General features: G+C 40.5%; 2 protein-coding genes across 4 annotated transcripts in view; one reads left to right on the top strand and one right to left on the bottom strand.

The window, feature by feature from the left end:
* The window catches only part of LOC131234446 (transcription factor E2FA-like), a 29,191-nt gene extending 19,678 nt beyond the window's left edge, over positions 1-9,513 (top strand). Inside the window, exons 7-15 of one of the 3 annotated variants that reach the window (XM_058231335.1) lie at positions 6,596-6,648; positions 6,735-6,785; positions 6,878-6,926; positions 7,094-7,159; positions 7,248-7,324; positions 7,893-8,127; positions 8,665-8,731; positions 8,814-8,986; positions 9,305-9,513. In XM_058231335.1, the coding sequence (XP_058087318.1) occupies positions 6,596-6,648; positions 6,735-6,785; positions 6,878-6,926; positions 7,094-7,159; positions 7,248-7,324; positions 7,893-8,127; positions 8,665-8,731; positions 8,814-8,950 (735 nt within the window). In that variant the 3' untranslated portion in view covers positions 8,951-8,986; positions 9,305-9,513. Of the gene's footprint in view, positions 1-6,595; positions 6,649-6,734; positions 6,786-6,877; positions 6,927-7,093; positions 7,160-7,247; positions 7,325-7,892; positions 8,128-8,664; positions 8,732-8,813; positions 9,242-9,304 lie in introns of those variants that run through there. The other 2 variants (XM_058231336.1, XM_058231334.1) reach the window with 2 other exon arrangements.
* Positions 9,514-11,864: 2,351 nt separating this feature from the next.
* LOC131235185 (uncharacterized) lies at positions 11,865-16,553 on the bottom strand. Its single transcript, XM_058232328.1, has 3 exons — positions 16,278-16,553; positions 13,428-13,613; positions 11,865-12,289 (listed from the first exon to the last, which is right to left on the bottom strand). Exons 1-3 carry the CDS (start codon positions 16,488-16,490, stop codon positions 12,131-12,133), a joined length of 558 nt encoding a protein of 185 aa, XP_058088311.1. The 5' UTR covers positions 16,491-16,553; the 3' UTR covers positions 11,865-12,130.
* Positions 16,554-16,832: the final 279 nt, after the last annotated feature.

Genomic DNA, 16,832 nt, shown 5'->3' with positions numbered 1-16,832 from the left:
CATGACTATTACTTCTGACCGTGACACGAAGTTCATAAGCCACTTTTGGCGGACTTTGTGGACTCGATTTGATACACGACTTCAGTTCAGCAGCGCCTACCACCCACAAACTGACGGTCAAACTGAGGTTGTGAATTGCACGTTGGGAAACCTCCTTCGATATATTTCAGGAGAAAAACCAAAGCAGTGAGATTTGACCTTGTTTCAAGCGGAGTTTGCATTCAACAACATGGTGAACCGCTCGACAGGAAAATCCCCGTTCCAGGTTATTTATGGATGAGTACCTCGCCACACACTAGACTTGGTCCCTCTGCCCAAGCTCCCAGGCATGAGCATTGTAGCGGAACATATTGCTGACAAGATCATGGGCATTCATGCGGAGGTACAAACCAAGCTCCATGCCTCGAACGAAAAGTACAAGGAGCAAGCGGACAAGCATCGGCGACAAAAAGCGTTCGAGGTGGGCGACCAAGTAATGGTCTATCTGTGCAAAGAATGATTTTCGACCGGAACGTACAACAAGTTGAGGAATAAAAAGATTGGACTAGTACCAATCATCCGAAAGATCAATGACAACACTTATGTTGTTGATCTTGCAGATGACATGACAATCTCACGGACTTTTAATGTCGTGGACCTGACCGAGTATCATGAACCAGCGCGGGATGAGAACTCGAGGACGAGTTCTTTTGAAGTGGAGGGGACTGATGTAGAGCGGGTCGCGGACAGTTTCATGGCCAAGATGGATCAGAAAAGGCCCGATTGACGACAGAAGTGATCCGGATCATCGGACCTTAGATCGGGCGTATCTCGCAATCCGGAATGAGTTATCTGACGTAAAATATATGATTTTGGGGTAGAACGAGCTACTTTAGCCAACCAACCCAGCTATGCTTGGTTGCGCAGCCCGGAATTGCGAAAAACCCCTTGATCGACGGTCGTTTCCCTGTTTTAATTTCATTTTTACTATAAATAGTAAGTTTTAGTTTGATTATAACTCTTCATCCGTCAGGCTTTAGGAGTTGCGCCCAACGTGAAAAGAGCTTAGAATAATTAGGAGAATGGTTTGGTGAAGCCAAATAGGACACTTACTATTTTTGGCCGAAAACCTTGCCCATTAGTAGACATCGCGACCATCTATAAATAGTAAGTTTACTATTTATAGTAAGTCGCGAATTCTAGGAGTTTTAGTTGTAGTTTGATTTTGATTTCTTTCCCATTGCTTGGTACCCCTATTTAAAGGGTTGTGAACTCATTTTTACTCATTCATTAATCAATTTCAAATTTATTTCTATTTTCTGTTTTCTTTCCTTGTGGATTCGAGAAGTCTCTGTGAGGAGTCCAGAGAAGTTCCGTGGATTCGGAATAGTTATCCTCTTGAGGAAGATGGTGCTCGACCTCACGTCCTCCCCTACGTCACCATCCCAAACAGCCGTCGGGATGGGATTGCCCGCAATAACCCTCCTATTACCTCTTAATACCATATCCAGCGCCTGGCCAAACACGCCCATAATGACACTCCTTTAAAATCCTTGTGATTCATAGTCCACATGAATATGCTTGCTTAGACTTTATCTGCTAGTCTGCTACCTTCTGAAGAGGCTTTTCCATATCATCAAAGTTGGGTCCTTTGTATTAGGGGTTCCCTTCCCTTTGATATGATATATTGTTGGTCAGCTTTTCAAAAAGAATTAATTTGGTCCACAACCTATGAAACAAATGGATGACTAGAAAGGAACTTGTGCCAGTTGCATTTACCTCCTACACTTTGGCCCCCTTACAAGTGAACCATTCTGATTTTAGGTATGGGCATCTAATTGTGAGACCCACTTGATGCACAACTAGGTCTTTCTAAATGTTGGCAAATATGGCGGACTGTAAGGGGTAGGAAGAAGACAAAATGGGAAAAAAGAGTGTATGATCTCCTCTCTTATCCTTCTTATTTATATCTTCACCCTAACATAAGAAGGGGAAAAAAAATAAATCCAAGGAATCATTTGAAGAAATCTTGTCAAGGGAAGAGATACAACATGTTTTCAAAGAAGGTAACATTTTTGAAACATATTATTTCTACGTCACAGGACAATAAGACTTGTGCCCTTTTTGAGAATTAGCATATCCCACTAAAGTGCATTTGTAAATGGGAGACCTAACTTGTGCCAAGATGGTCCGAGCATGTGTGGAAACCAGACACATCCAAACACCCTTGATGGAAGAGAAAATGAAGACAAGTCAGGTTTTAAAACTTTTAGGGGATTCCATCAAGAATTAAGAGTTAGCATCCGATTAACCATATGTGTAACAGTTAGAACTGCTTCATCCTAATAAATTTTAGGAACCTTCATACCCAAAATGATAGACCTGGTAACCTCTACAGATGATAATTCTTTCTTTTAGCCACCTCATTTTGTTGAGGTGTATAAGAACATGCTGTTTGTGACTGTACACCATTTGTACAAAGTAACTTTCTACACCATGACTTGGATATCCTTGAGCATTGTTGGACCTAAAACCTTTATTCTCGCATCAAATTGCGTTTGAAGTATCTGAATGTCTATATGAATGCAAGGATGATTTGAGGGCAGTCAACTGTTGTTGTTAATCATTGATTGCTTGGTTCGTTGGGTCACGGTGTTGAATTATCAAAAGATGGAGAAATGTCTTCCTCAATGGCAGCTCTGTTAACAACAAGAGTCTTTGGGCAAGTGGGGATGTAAATCTCAGCATTATTCTTTAACATGCCACCTTTTTCCACAATGAGAGCATTTTAATTTCTCTCTCGGCTGCAGAAATCTGTACCTGATGTGGTGCTTTTCCACAATTGCTTGATCTTGATGGTTTGGAATTTGCAGCCAGGACTGATCACTCATTAACTCTTGCATTGTTCTAACTGCTCATCTCAGCTCTTCTCCTGTCCTCTACGTAGTTATAAATTGAGTCTAGTGAAGGTAATGACTCCCACTACGAACTTGCACCCTTCGCCACTCGAAGTCAGAATGAATTCCCACCAGAAATTCAAAATTCCTTCAGGAGTTCTGTTTGTTTCCTCATCTCTTTAGCAATAAGAGCAAGGGGCTGACAGTGAACCAAAATTTCCCATTTGTCCCATTGAAGTAAATATTCTTTGCAAATATTTCTCCTGGTTGCATTTTTGCAACTTCATGGTGAAGCTGGTAGAAACGAGCCAAGTTACAATGCTGGGAGTATGTCCTGGCAATAATATCCCATATTTCCTTTACACTTTTCAAATAACAACACAGCTAATATTGGGATGCATAGAAAAGAGAAGCTATGACATCACTGTCAGTTTGTCACTTTTCCAATAATCATAGTATGAATCATTCTCAGGCGATTCCTTCTATTCCCAGTTGTGTATCATGGTTTCAGTTTGCTCCTAATATACATCTTAGCAAAATTAGGCACACTCCGACTGATGTCTTTTGTCAAGTTTAACAGTGGCAATAACTATACCAGGATGATCATGGTAACTACTTTCCATTAGGAATTGTTTCTTTTGATCATCTCTTGTGATGCTGTCTGCCATTAAAAAAAAATTTAAATAAACCTTACTAATTTAAAAAAATCATCATATCTGACTGGAATGAACCTTAAAGTGACATAACTGCCCCTTCACTGATGCTTAGGATGTGCTGAGAAGCTGTGATGGACATGCCACTATGATTAGAGGGATGCTGATGATGCCTAATATGTCACCCAGTGAAGCTGATGGGCTCAATAGAGCCTGTTGGTGCTGCTTTTGCGGCCCAGATGGACTGCTGGTGGTGCTGATAGGCTCAGGAGAGATCGCTGGTGTTGCCTGGGTGGTCCAGATGGGCTGCTGATTGTGCAGATGGGACCCACAGCTTACGGCAATGCAGGTGGGCCCTGTGAGGCTTGTTGGATGTGTGGTTACAGGTCCTGCCACTGATGAGGTGGGCCCTACAAGGTTTGCTGCAAATGTGGGTGGCTCCATTGTTTTATGTACTGATATTGCTTTATGTATCATACCCTTGTGATATGGAAACATCAGGAACTATTGCATGTATCAAGCAATGTATCACACTAGAGAATTATTGGGGAAATTTCAGGAAAAAAGGTGGAATTTTGAAGTGAATATTCAGGAGATGATAAAAGACATATGATTACACACTTAGAAAAAAAACTATATACCATGACTTTACTAACCAGTGTTTAGCGTAGTGTAGCTCAAATGCTATGTAGCGTACGTTGGTAGCGTGTGGCCCATGTAGCGTACGCTACAAGACCTGTTGCATATGCTACATACATGTAGTGTGTATCGCTGGTAGCTACCAGCATCTCAAGTATTTTTTCAAATTTTTTAATATATTAAGTCCAATGCATATTTCGAAATGGTGGTGACTTGTATTGATCACAAATAGCAGTCCATATGGTCAATCTGGACCATACAAACTGTGCTCCCAGTTGTGGATAGATGATACATAGTTTTTGACAGCCATTGATTATCCTAACCCTTGATTTTGGGCACCAAATTTAATGGTTGGAGAAACTTTGTTTGTTGTAAATGGTGGAAGACTCTCAAGATATAAGAGGCTTTATAACTAAAAGCCTTTACAAAATGGGTTTTGAAAACCCTATTTCTCCCTGCGGCAGAGCTTCCCAGCCCCAAAAATCTCAGCTCGATTCTCTCAATCTGCATATCCATTTCAAGTGAAACTTTAGGGGATCGGACCTAGCATGGGGATTATACAGCTTAAATTTCCGAGCATTTGGATGAGAAACAAGGGAGAAATCAGAGATCCCTCATTTTACGTCCATACTGTTGTAGCCCTCCATTTGTTGATTTTTGCTTGATTTTGAAGATATTAAAGGCATGTTTAAACCTATTAACCTTAGTTGTTTATATTTATTTTAATTTTTATGATAAAATGATTGATATCTCTTGGATTTGCACATTTTTTTCCCACTTTTTTAACTGTTTGGCTGCTGTTTTTTTTTTTTAATTTTTAATTTTTTTTAATTTTTTATCTTCATTTTTTTTCCCTCTTTTCTTGCTCCTTTTTTTTTTTTGGTTGCTAGAAAGTTGGAAATGGCCTGTTTTAGTGTTGATTGTGTTGTGTACAACCACTGTTCAGTTTTAGGACTGACGTTTTGTTTTGTTTTGTTTTTGTTTTTCATTTTCATTTTTCTTCCCTGTTTTGTTGTCCTTAAAATTTTTTTTTTTCCAGCTAGAAAGTTGGAAATGGCTTGTTGTAGTGTTGATTGTGTTGTGTACAACCACTGTTCAAATTTAGGATTGACTGACTGAGCTCTTATGTGTTTGGTTAGCTTGTAAAGTTATTTATTTATATTATTTATCCTATTTTAAATTATTTTAATTAAAAAAATAAAAGTATCGTGTAGCTTACACTACACGCTACAGAGGACTGAACGCTACACTACATGCCATTTAAAAAATTGTTCCCAACAATGGCTGTCGGTCAAAACTATGCTCTGATATCCCTCTTCATTTGCGATTTCTTTACCAAATTTGTGTTTTGATATGAAACAGCTTAAGTGGAGTTGTTAAAACTTAAAACACAACTACAGAGAATCTGCCAAAACAAAGGGGACAAATAGTTTTTTGTTTTACAAATTTTTTTCTTCTGATTTTCCCCAGTCAAAGTATCGCAGATATCACCCAATATCAATCATATATGGGAAAAAATTGCAAAACATCAAATGATATTTGTGAAATATCGCAATGTACTGGCATGTTTTGTCGATCGATGCATGAAAGTTTTGTGAATACTTGAGAGATTTGTATCGCTCATGGCCAATTTGATAATGTCGGCCAATATTCAGGCGATACCATTGATACATTGATCACTGGGTGGGCCCTATGGGGCAGGATGCGGGGTGAGCTCTACAGACCTGCTGGAAAAGATTGAATGAGAAGCGGAATAGAAGGGAAGGGGAAAGAGAAATGAAGAAGAAAGGAAGAGGGGGGAGCAAGTAGTAGATTAGATTTGTCCCCCAGATTCTGCTTGCACACCAAATTGGATTCATGAGAGGGAGGGAGGGAGGGAAATGTTGTAACGAAAGGCTACATTACCCTGAAGCGAAGAGAGAGAGTGTCTTTGTGCAATGGTTATTCAAGAAACATGGGATCTTCCATGAAACCTATGCTCTTCATCATGCTAATTTAGGGCGTCTTTGGGTGTTTTAAATTGTGGTTGACAGTGGTTCCAATAGATGTGACTTTCACTGAACACAACTTTGCATAATGTGGGTTTGATTTCATGGAGTCACAAGTGAGATAAAAAGTGGTAAGGTCCTCTTCTTACCTACTCGTGATTCAAGTGCCTTGGAAGCAGACAACCAAACCTACCCATAATAATGATCTAGAATTCCAATGTGGTTATGCCACTTTGATTGGAGAAGACTCTGATGTGTTTTGCACCCCATAAAAATGGCTGCTAGCACTAAACAACAGGATTTCAGTGACATTCCGGTGTCTTGAGATCTCACAACAGGCAGGACTTTGATCTGGACTTCAAAATCCAAGTCCATCCCACTTGGATTAGTAGAAATGAAAACTGGGCTTCAATCTGACATGGACATCTGATTTCTGCAGGCAGAAGTTGAAAATCTTTCCATGGAGGAGCAGAGATTAGATGATCGAATAAGGTTGGGGTAGTTTGTTGTGCCACTACAATCTAGCAGCTCTTTCCTTGCTTATTATGCTGATGGCTGATGCTTCTACTTCCTTGCAGAGAAATGCAAGAAAGATTGAGGGACCTTAGCGAGGATGAAAATAATCAAAAGTAGATAAATTTTCCTCTTATGGTTGGCGAGATTCAGTTATTAAACAGTAGTTTATCATTTTACTAAGTGAATTCCCTTTCCGTCTGATTAGGTGGCTTTATGTGACGGAGGAAGACATCAAGGGCCTACCTTGCTTTCAGGTTGGTTGCTTTTGCCATGTAATTTGGTAAATAGGTACCTGCTTCTCAACCTGTCGGTTCCATTACCACTGAAGTTTGTTACTCCAATACTATAAGTTTGAGTTTTGCCATTCACCCTTTGCATTTGTGGTAAACGGTACTAATTCTCAATGGCACAATTCTGGCAGAATGAGACGCTGATAGCAATTAAAGCTCCCCATGGCACTACACTGGAAGTACCAGATCCTGATGAGGTAGTTGAGGCTAGCAAATGCTGAAAGAGAACACATTTTCCATTGCACACTTCTGAAACAATAGATAAATTTTCATCTCTATGAACAGGCTGTTGAATACCCACAGAGGAGATATAGGATCGTCCTAAGAAGTACCATGGGTCCGATCGATGTTTACCTCGTCAGGTAATGCTGCTCCCTCTCTCCCTCGCCATAGCTGAATGCAGATGGGACATGCAAACTGAGGATTTACAGGTCCTCTTTGAGACTAGCCTAGCACAAGCATGCAGGAACTGAGCCATTCATCAGACGGGCCTCGCTCAAGATCACTGGTCCAAAAAAGGATGGTCCACTTTTCAGGTGGCTGCACGTGTACAATTGGTGTGGTTCTTTCTGTCAACTATTTTTAATGTATCCATGCGACCCTCCCGATGAGAGGAATGTCCTGATTTTTGGGCCATCGAATGTTTGTGATGGAGCAGCCTGATGGATGGCCTGGGTCTTGGACATCGGCTGCCAGGATTTTCAATCCTTGATGTGATCACAGTCGGTGGTGCTGTTGCCATTAAGGTTTTTGTATTTTTATTTATGTGATCTGCATTTGTAAACCTACATTGTTTTCATAAAAAAGACCTGTACCAGGGATGTGGTTTCTCAACTCCAATTGTTGAATAGATCCAGTAGAGGAGCTCAACCATGTTTGTTTTTCTTTTTCTGTCAATAGTTGTTTACTTTGTTTTTCCATCTTACTTAGTCAATTCGAGGAGAAGTTTGAGGAGATGAATGATGTTGCGGCACCTCAAAGTCTCCCACAGGCATACACTTTAGGGTCTGCTCAGACGCCAGCAATGGCGCTGGCTGCTGCCGAGGAGAGCAGAAGGAAACAGATGGAATTAAATGCCCATGATGCTCATCGGATGTGCTCTGAGCTAGGTGCATCACAGGACTTTGTTGGTGGGATCATGAAGATTGTACCTTCAGATGTTGATGTAAGTTTGAGATGATGACCTAAAGAGCATGACATGAGAGGAATGTATAGCAATATTTATTTAGATTTTCTTTGACTTGGCAATTGGAATTAAAATATCCACTTATGTGCAACATTAAGACATGATTTGATTTTCACAAGCACCAAATCGAGAATTGAGGTGCGATGGTTTTCAAAATAGATCCAAATAAAGCCATGGTTAAAAGACTTGGTGACTCGGATCAACTTGTTTGGTCCTGAGTCGAGTAGGGGCTGAATTGGTGACCCATGGGGACTCATGGTATTGAACTGGATTGGGTTTTGACTGAGTCCAAGTTGATTTGTCCATGCAACTCATCTGAGTCTTGAAACCATGAATAAATCTCATGCCTACTTGCAAAATTGCCACCAATTTTCTTCGACTCGATGGGAACCCTCGGTGTAATGTGATTTAGTACTACCGACGGTTGAGATGGGTTCTTTTTCGCATGGGGTTCTGTCATGTTTTGTGCTCCTTTTCTTTTCTTATGATATGTAACTATTCGTCCTTGTTTTGCAGACGGATTCAGACTACTGGCTTCTATCGGATGCCGGAGTTAGCATTACAGACATGTGGAAGACGGGACGTATCCTTTTTAGATACATAGCCATTTTTATTTTTTCAACTTCTTTGAATGTGGATACTGGTTTCCCTGACATAGATCACAGCTACAGTTGATTGGGATGGTGTGGATAGACTAAATGCAGAGTTTGTGATGAGTGATGTTGGCACGCCGCGGCCACAAACTCCACCATCTGGTGTTATTGAGGCAACAACACCTGGCAGCGACTCTAATCGAAGGTGAATGAGAGCTGCTGATGTACCAAGTCAAGAAACACAGGTCTGTACTTCATGATCAGGACCAATTGCATCTGTCCCCCCCCCCCTCCAAAAAAAATGCCCCACCGGTTCAACTGCAGATTCGGGCTAAATGGATATCATGTGTGCTTGACTACATGTTTTCCTAGCAAGGATATTATTAAAGCTGTAATGGGGGGAAAGGAAGATAGAAAATAGGTGGTCCAATGTACAGTTTGAGTAGTATATTTGATCCTATGATTCAGGAATTAATAAAATTAAGATATGTTGTAGTAGAGTTCCCTCTTTATGCTTCTATCCTTATTGTTTCGTCCACTGCTTATTTTGACTGTTTGGACAGGTTTTAGCCGATGGAAGAAAAGGTGTTAGGTTTGGGATACTGTGATTTCAATATAGGTGAAACTTACAGCCTTCCCAAGTGAAAATTGGAGCTAATCAAAGTAAAGTGGAGCCTTTCCATTCTGTTCTTACGATACCATTCATCTATGCTGTAAAATCACGCTGCTTGGCTCTATCATTGAATTATGGTCTAGTTCTTTTCCTCTCCTAGGTTTGATTCGTTGAGAGCTGCGTACCCCGGTCAAGTGGAGTAGAGATCTTGGTGGTATACTAGAAAAGCTGACTAAAAAAAAAAAGAGTAAGAAAATTCATGTCAGTTGGTTAACATTGATAAAAGCAGCCTCTATTCAGGTGTATTCCGTCCTATCCATTGTTCGAAGTATCTATCCAATGTTTGAAGTATCCTTGATATTATCAAAATATCCTCAAAATTATCCCTATATCTCTACCTTGACGATATTGATAACATTGGTGGCGATATCAATAACATTGGTAGTATCAGAAATTCCAGGTATCAACAATGTATCGTATTGTCAATGTATTGCCAATATTTTCGATTGTGTAAATTCTAGGTATTGCTTGTATCATATTTGTATTGGTGATATTTTGATAATATGGCTAATGTATTGATATCACAAAAAATCTATTTATCACAAAAATTTATATTTCAAAATTTTTATGGGCACATGGTTGCATGCACATGCGCAATATTGAGATCACAATCTTTCATTTCCTTTTTAGTCGATAATTTCTTGATGAAATATCATGCGTTGTCGATATTTTGAAATATGGATGGTTGGATGGTTAGATGGGATGGATGGGATAGTTGGACTGATTTCTTACAACGCACATGCTTTTAGGCCCCTATTAAATAGAAACATATTATGTATGCATGTTTTAAACATATATATATTTTTATTCCCCAAGAAGCAAATATGTGTATTTAGCATCTCTTTAGGTTTCATTGAAAATTCCCCATGTCTCCCTGTTTTCCTGTCATCAATGATATTACTGGCAATATCAGCATTGTTTCTGTATCTCGGGCCAGTGGAACTCGTATTGATATGGTTACTTTGAACATTGCTCCTATCCATGGTTTTATGACTTGGATGAGTTCCATGTGACTCATACGAGTCAGCCTCCTGAGTCAACCTCGACTCAGGTGAGTTGGGCTGCTTCAGCCCCGACTTGACTCAGCTGACTCGTGACTAGACTTAGGGCCGAATGAGTGGGGTTGTCACTGGGGTCTTTTAGCCATGCATCTGTCAAGTCCAGGTAGTTCTCTAACCTGGTTACAATGTGACGAGCTCTCTTGACCGGTCTGATAATGAAGGTGGTAAAGTTGCCATCGCGTTTTAGATGGTTGGATAATGGAGGTGGCGATATGCATCATCAGAGTTGGAGCCTGTATGTCTTACGAATGTAAAATTGCTATTAACTCATCAGGTGGGGTACCGTACATATGAAATGGTCGAAACAGCAGCTGCCAGTCCGTTTTCAATATTGGTATTAAGTGAAAAAACTGCCTGATTTTTGGGTTGTTAGGTCATCTCAATGGTCCCACCTGGTTCACGGCTTGGATGTCCCAAGGTTTGGCACACGTTTCTGTGTGCAGAGCAGAGGTGCAGAACGCCACTGAGCAATGAGCTTGCATTCTCCATTGTTTGTGTTTTGAGCAGACTCCAAATCCAGATACTTTAATTATCTTTTAAGAGTGACTATGGCAGCATTGTTGGAAAAACAACTCTACTCTGGTGGAAGCACTGTTGATGTATGTCCAACTACAGTGGATGACAATTGCCTGTAACCCATGTCGCCCAATGATAATGTGTTACATGTGGACATTAGACACGGGGCTTGCAAATTAGCTTGGTGATTGCCCTGCTTGAAATTATGGTTTTTCCCTCTCACTGAAGGCTTGCACCCCGAGAGGAAAGTTTTCATTGGTCCACATCAGGGGTTATAAGGGATTCGTGTAACCCCCATTACAAGCAAATTCACAACCAATCGCTAGCCATCACTGGTTGAGAGGAGAAGTCTGGGCACGTTTGGATGCACTATTGAATTGAATTTCAAGTGCTGGGGAACCAAACTTCACACTGCTGAATACCAGGAAACACTTCAAGGGCGTCTAATTTCCTGTCTGGGTAGCTGAAAGTCGTAATTCAACTGGTGCATCTAAACATCGTTCTAAAACTTGATGGGTCGACTCAAAACTCGGCCGAGTCAACTGAACTTGGCAATATTTTGAGCCACGTTGCTGAGAAACTCCTGAACGGACTGCGACTTGGGATGACTCATTGTGTCAACTCGACCACTAGTTCAACTTGACATTACTGCAGTGAATTGATCCAAGTCACTCTCCTTCGCTGCAAGAGAGATGAACCGAATCACTACATCATTCAATGGTTTGATATCAAATCTTGTATTTTACACTACTGTCACTTATTCTATGTAAAGTGTCACGTCTTCGAGTCAACCTGACCCAGCTGAACATTGAGTCAAGTCAGGTTTTCAGGTTTTTCGTACTACGCATCCAAATGCACCCCGAGTTTAAAATCTGGAAACAATATGCCACTGAAGGCTATAGAGATATTCTCCCTGAGCTAGCAAATCCAAAACATTCTAGCCATATGTAGAATTTTTCTCATTTTGAACAGATGGGAGTTTCTGTAATATGCCTCTAAAATAAATTAACGAGCGGGAGATGGAAAAAGGAGTTTGGTGTCATGCAGTACTTTCGTTCATGAGGTTGGCATGTACAACAACGGATGCATGACTTGACGTGGTGAGATTTTCCAATCATCAAATGGAAAATGAGATGCAATCAATTCTCTTTCTTTGCTTTCTTTCCTATCCAACCAGCGACGATGGGAGTGAGAGCTACTGTTGGAGGGAACCTTACTGGAGATGCAGCCTTGTGTGCGGCGTATGCAAGCGCAAATGTTCCGACTTTTTCCCCGGCCTCATTCGTTGATATTCCAACCTGATAAGGAAAAGGGACTTCGAGGTCAGATGGCCTATGAAACTTCATGGTTAGTGAGATCTTTTTAGCATTTAGTTGGGGAATGCTTCATTCCCATGCAGATGGGGGAGAAATTGAAGAGGAAAATTGCGGCGTGCATGCCAATGTGGCATGCGTGTGCAAGATCTGGGCCAATCAGTAGGTGGGGTGGGCAGTGAAAATGTCTTGGCACATGGATCAGGCCAATCCACTCAATAGATGAGATCACTTGTATGAGGAAAATGGGTAGTTAAAAACGAAAATGGCATACATGCACGACACAGCTGATGCAGACCACCTTTAATCTTGGGTCAAGGCATGTTCACACATGGATGGGAACTTGCAGGTGTGCCACGGTTCACCTCTTCAATCTCTAGTCACCCAAATCGCTTTTGTATTTCCCAACAATGCTATAGTTTTTATTTTTATTTTTAAATTTTAAACTGCGAATATGACTGGTTAGCATGAAGTTGACGGTTATCCTCAAGGAACATGCATCAGAGATCCAGTCCATCCATTACGTGCTCACTGTCAAAGCGCATTCGCTTAAAAATCAGGCTGGGACATCAAGTAGGCCACATGTGTTTAGTATGTACTGTTGGTTATATCTTCTTACCATCCATTTTATTTATACATGTGAGGAGTGGATCAGCCTGATTTTTGGTGCTTAGCATGCTGACAATGGGCCCGTTTGATGAATGGTCCAGATCTTGCACATGCGTGCCACATTTGTAATGTGTTTTGTGGAAAACAAAAGCTTCAATATCTTCCATGCATAGAAATACAACATGAACCATTTTACGTCCATGCAGACGCAAACAAATGGTTGATGCACATGCATGTCAAACTCAAGTGAATCATCTGGATGGGCCAATATCCTAAATATGAAGTCTATGGATGTCCATTGCCTGCATTAGGACAATTTGCAAGAGTCATTGGCAGTGGTCCAAAAAATTGTCCACTTATCTGACAGTTAAGATCATTTGAACATAGTAACCACTTTTCAATGCTCTTCCAGCAGGTGCCCATTGATTTGATGATCCAGATCAATGGGCATGTGCATTGATCAGATACGTGTAATCAGTGTTTTTAAGTAGCTTGCACTACGTAGTGTACATACCTTTTGAAGCAGTGCTTGAACGTCGATTCCTGCGCTCACAAGGAGATAGCACAGTGAAAAAGAAATCAAAGAGAGGGAGATTGATGTCACCAGGTACGCTCCTCCATACTTAGCTAACAACTCCTTCGCTTGATCCGTCTTCGATTTGTCCTTCTCTTCCTTTCCTTCCTCTTTTGAGCTGAATATCTGAAGAAATTGATGGAAATATAAGACTGAATTGCTAATAAAAGCAAGCTGCAAGTCTTTTGTTTCTTACATCAGGTTATTTAACACGAGGGATTTGATGGAAACATGTAAACTGAAGAAATTATCATCCTCCTTTTCCCTCTTAAACTGAGATTCTATCGTAGTTCAAAAACCTGGAAACTCGACTCGACTCGATGTTTGTCCGGGTCGGTCGACTCAAAGATTCGACTCGACTCGACTCACCATTTAATAATTATAAATTAAAAACGTTCGTAATAATAAAGAAGATTAATGTAGTTATATATTATTCTAAGTATTATAAAATAAGAGATCTAATAGCAAAATGCCATGTAGCCTATTGGTAGAGGGGGGTAGTTCACCTCATGGAGGTTGTGAGTTCAAATCCTCAACCCCTGCTGTTTTAAATTTTATCAACCACAGTTAATTAATCCAGTGACACAGCTTGGGTCACTGAGTGTCATGTCGAGTTGACTCAAGGAGTCTTCCCGAGTCAGGGCAGAGTTATTCTCAAAACCAAGTTTCCTTAGGACTTGGCTTGAAATCTTGCCAGGTCGAGTTGACTCGGCCAATTTCAAGTCAGGTCAGAAAGTATTAGAACAAGTGTAGAATTCACAGGCTTTTGAGAAATCTGTTGATATACAGACAGACGGAGGTTCTCTGTTAGAGATTATCTTTCTACTAAAAAAAACTTGATGGATAGAATGGTTAAATGCACATTCTCAATGGAAGAAAATGCTACAATTAAGACTTTCAGATTATGAGTCTAGCAGCAGGGCTGCTCACAATAGTGAAGACAACCAAAGGAGCTAATCAGCCTGCATTGCGCAAAGAACATGACCAGAGCAGGGAAGCAGCTGTTCTGAATGTTAGCTAACACCTAAGAATTAGGAGTGTGATTTCTAAGCAGGGCAGCGTTAGTGGGATTTGGGTGTGGGAGTGCAGAAGTGGCTGTAACAAATGGTTAGCACGTGTAAACACCCAAGAAGCAGAAGCACACTTTCCACCTTGAACCAATATGCTCTTAAACAGGCATTGAGAGTTAATAGCAGCCACGATCTGAAGAACCATCAGGACTCTTATACAACGGTTATAACCGTTGTGACAATGGTCATTCTCTCCCTTCATCTCTGCTTTTTAATATATATATATATATATATATATATATATATATTTCAATGATCCATACTACTGTGGTCGAATGACTGCCATATCTGTTGTGAAGAAAAAGAACAATAAAATCACCATCATGAAGGCTGTCCAATGGTTATTTTTCATAAATTTCTTCTTCTTCTTCTTTGCTCTCTCTTTATTTATTTTTTAAAAATTTATTTTTATAGTGATCTTATTCTGCTTGCTGTTACAATATAATATGACCTAAAATCCAACAAAGAAAGGCTATGATGGCTGTTCTACTTTTTGTAACAGAAGATATAGAAAAAGGAGCTATTGCTTCTTGAGCCTAGGGACATGTATAGTGTCCAGATATTGTCTGGTGATCTAGATTGTCCATCTTATAAGCCCCCACAAAAGTTTTTAATTTTTATTTATTTTTTATTTCTTGGCCAATGCTTGAAGGCTCAGGGTCTTCAACCCAACCCAAGGTGGCGCAGATCAGATCAATGATCTAGATTGCTTGGAGGGTTGCACCTTGTAATTTACAGATTAAATCCTTAGTTGACAATTTGGTAGCTTTGCATTCTATTGCCCCAAGGGGGCCATAGGCTTTGCAAAGAGAGGGTGAGGAAATGGTAACTCCCCGTCGGTCCTTCAATTATCTTGCCTCGGTATTTTTTCTCTTGACCTAACCAATGTTTTAAATTTGGTGGTCATCATCATCATGCCTTGTCCAAACTGTCCGCTTTACTAAATCTACTTTGCCAATCAATCTATTTAAGTGAACAATCGGTGTTTTCGTAACTGGAGTGCGTCCTATTTGGAAGTTTCAGAAAGGTGAAGCTTCTTGTTGAGGAGTGGGCTTCTTCAATTTCCTCCCTTGGGCCTTTCAATAAAATTTTATTACCCCACAAAAGAAAAAAAGAAAATCAATCTACTTAAGTGAGCAAACCAACTTATTCCTTCTCAACATCAAAATTTCCCCTCCCAAACCATAATCAACACTCTGGATGAGCATATCTATAAAGTAACACCAACCGAGCAATCCAAACCATCCAAGTCATGGCCATCAAACAGTCGGTTAGAAAGTAAAACAGTGAACGGTCCAAATCCCAATTGTAAAATCAGATGGTTGGTTACCATAATCTTATAAATGTGTAATTCACATTTGGGTTATGCTCCACCACAACTGGGTGAGAATTTCAACGGTCTGGATCACTGCAAGACTATGCGACACCTATGGTTGAAGAGTCACCCCCAGTTTTGAAACGATGGAGAAGTATAATAGGAGTCTCTAGCCCTTCTTCTTCTTCTTCTTCTTCTTCTTCTTCTTTTTCCTTATTATTTATATTGAAATATTGAAACAATCAAAGTCAACAGACGGTAATTAGATAGTCTACTGCTCAGGAATTCGACTATGATGGACGAAGTAAGGCTTTCAATTCCAAAAGAGAGAAATGAGAGAAAAGGAAAATCGACTAAGGAAAGAAAGAGAAGGAAAGAAGAGGATTTGGGTGTCTGTATTCTAACCTTCCAGAGGCCAGCTTCGAGGCCGAATTTCTCGGTGATGCCTTCGGGTGACTCCGTCGTCTCCTTGGTTTCTTCCTTGAGTGCTTGGAATCTTCTGAAGTGCCTGGAATTGGTCCTACTGAAAGGATGAGGATGATAGCAGTTGGGTTTTCTTGAATTGAAGGAAGGATGGAGATGGGAATTGCAGGTTAGAGGGAGATGAACTGCTGCCATTTCTACTACAAGAAGAAGCTCTCCTCGCAGAGAGAGAGAGAGAGGAGTGAGTGGAAATGAAAGTGGCAACGGTAGTACGTTTGTTATCACGAGTTTTTTTTTTTTTTTTTTTTCTTTCTTCCTTAGCCTACAAACATCTCTCCACACGCACCTCTACACGTGTGCCAACTTGGCATGAGTGGACCCAGGTAGTACTGGGTCCATTTTAATGTTTGGGCCACTTACTAATCGGGCCCACTTCCGATCAAGGTTGTATTATGAATTGCAGCCCATTGTTAACTGGGCCTAGTAATTCACGGACCGTGGAGTTTGGCAATGGGGCCAGGCATAGTCCCACTAAAA

Source organism: Magnolia sinica, chromosome 19 (assembly GCF_029962835.1).
Source record: "Magnolia sinica isolate HGM2019 chromosome 19, MsV1, whole genome shotgun sequence".
NCBI classification, from domain to species: Eukaryota; Viridiplantae; Streptophyta; class Magnoliopsida; order Magnoliales; family Magnoliaceae; genus Magnolia; species Magnolia sinica.
Note: the sequence above shows the minus strand (reverse complement) of the source record. Positions and strands in the feature narration are given on the sequence as shown.

Excerpts from the sequence above, each read along its gene's own strand:
- LOC131235185 (XM_058232328.1), bottom strand. The coding sequence starts at position 16,490 with ATGGCAGCAGTTCATCTCCCTCTAACCTGCAATTCCCATCTCCATCCT. Across the intron at positions 13,614-16,277 it reads TCGAAGCTGGCCTCTGGAAG|ATATTCAGCTCAAAAGAGGA; the intron begins GTTAGAATACAG and ends CAATTTCTTCAG. Across the intron at positions 12,290-13,427 it reads TTCAAGCACTGCTTCAAAAG|GTTGGAATATCAACGAATGA; the intron begins GTATGTACACTA and ends TTTCCTTATCAG.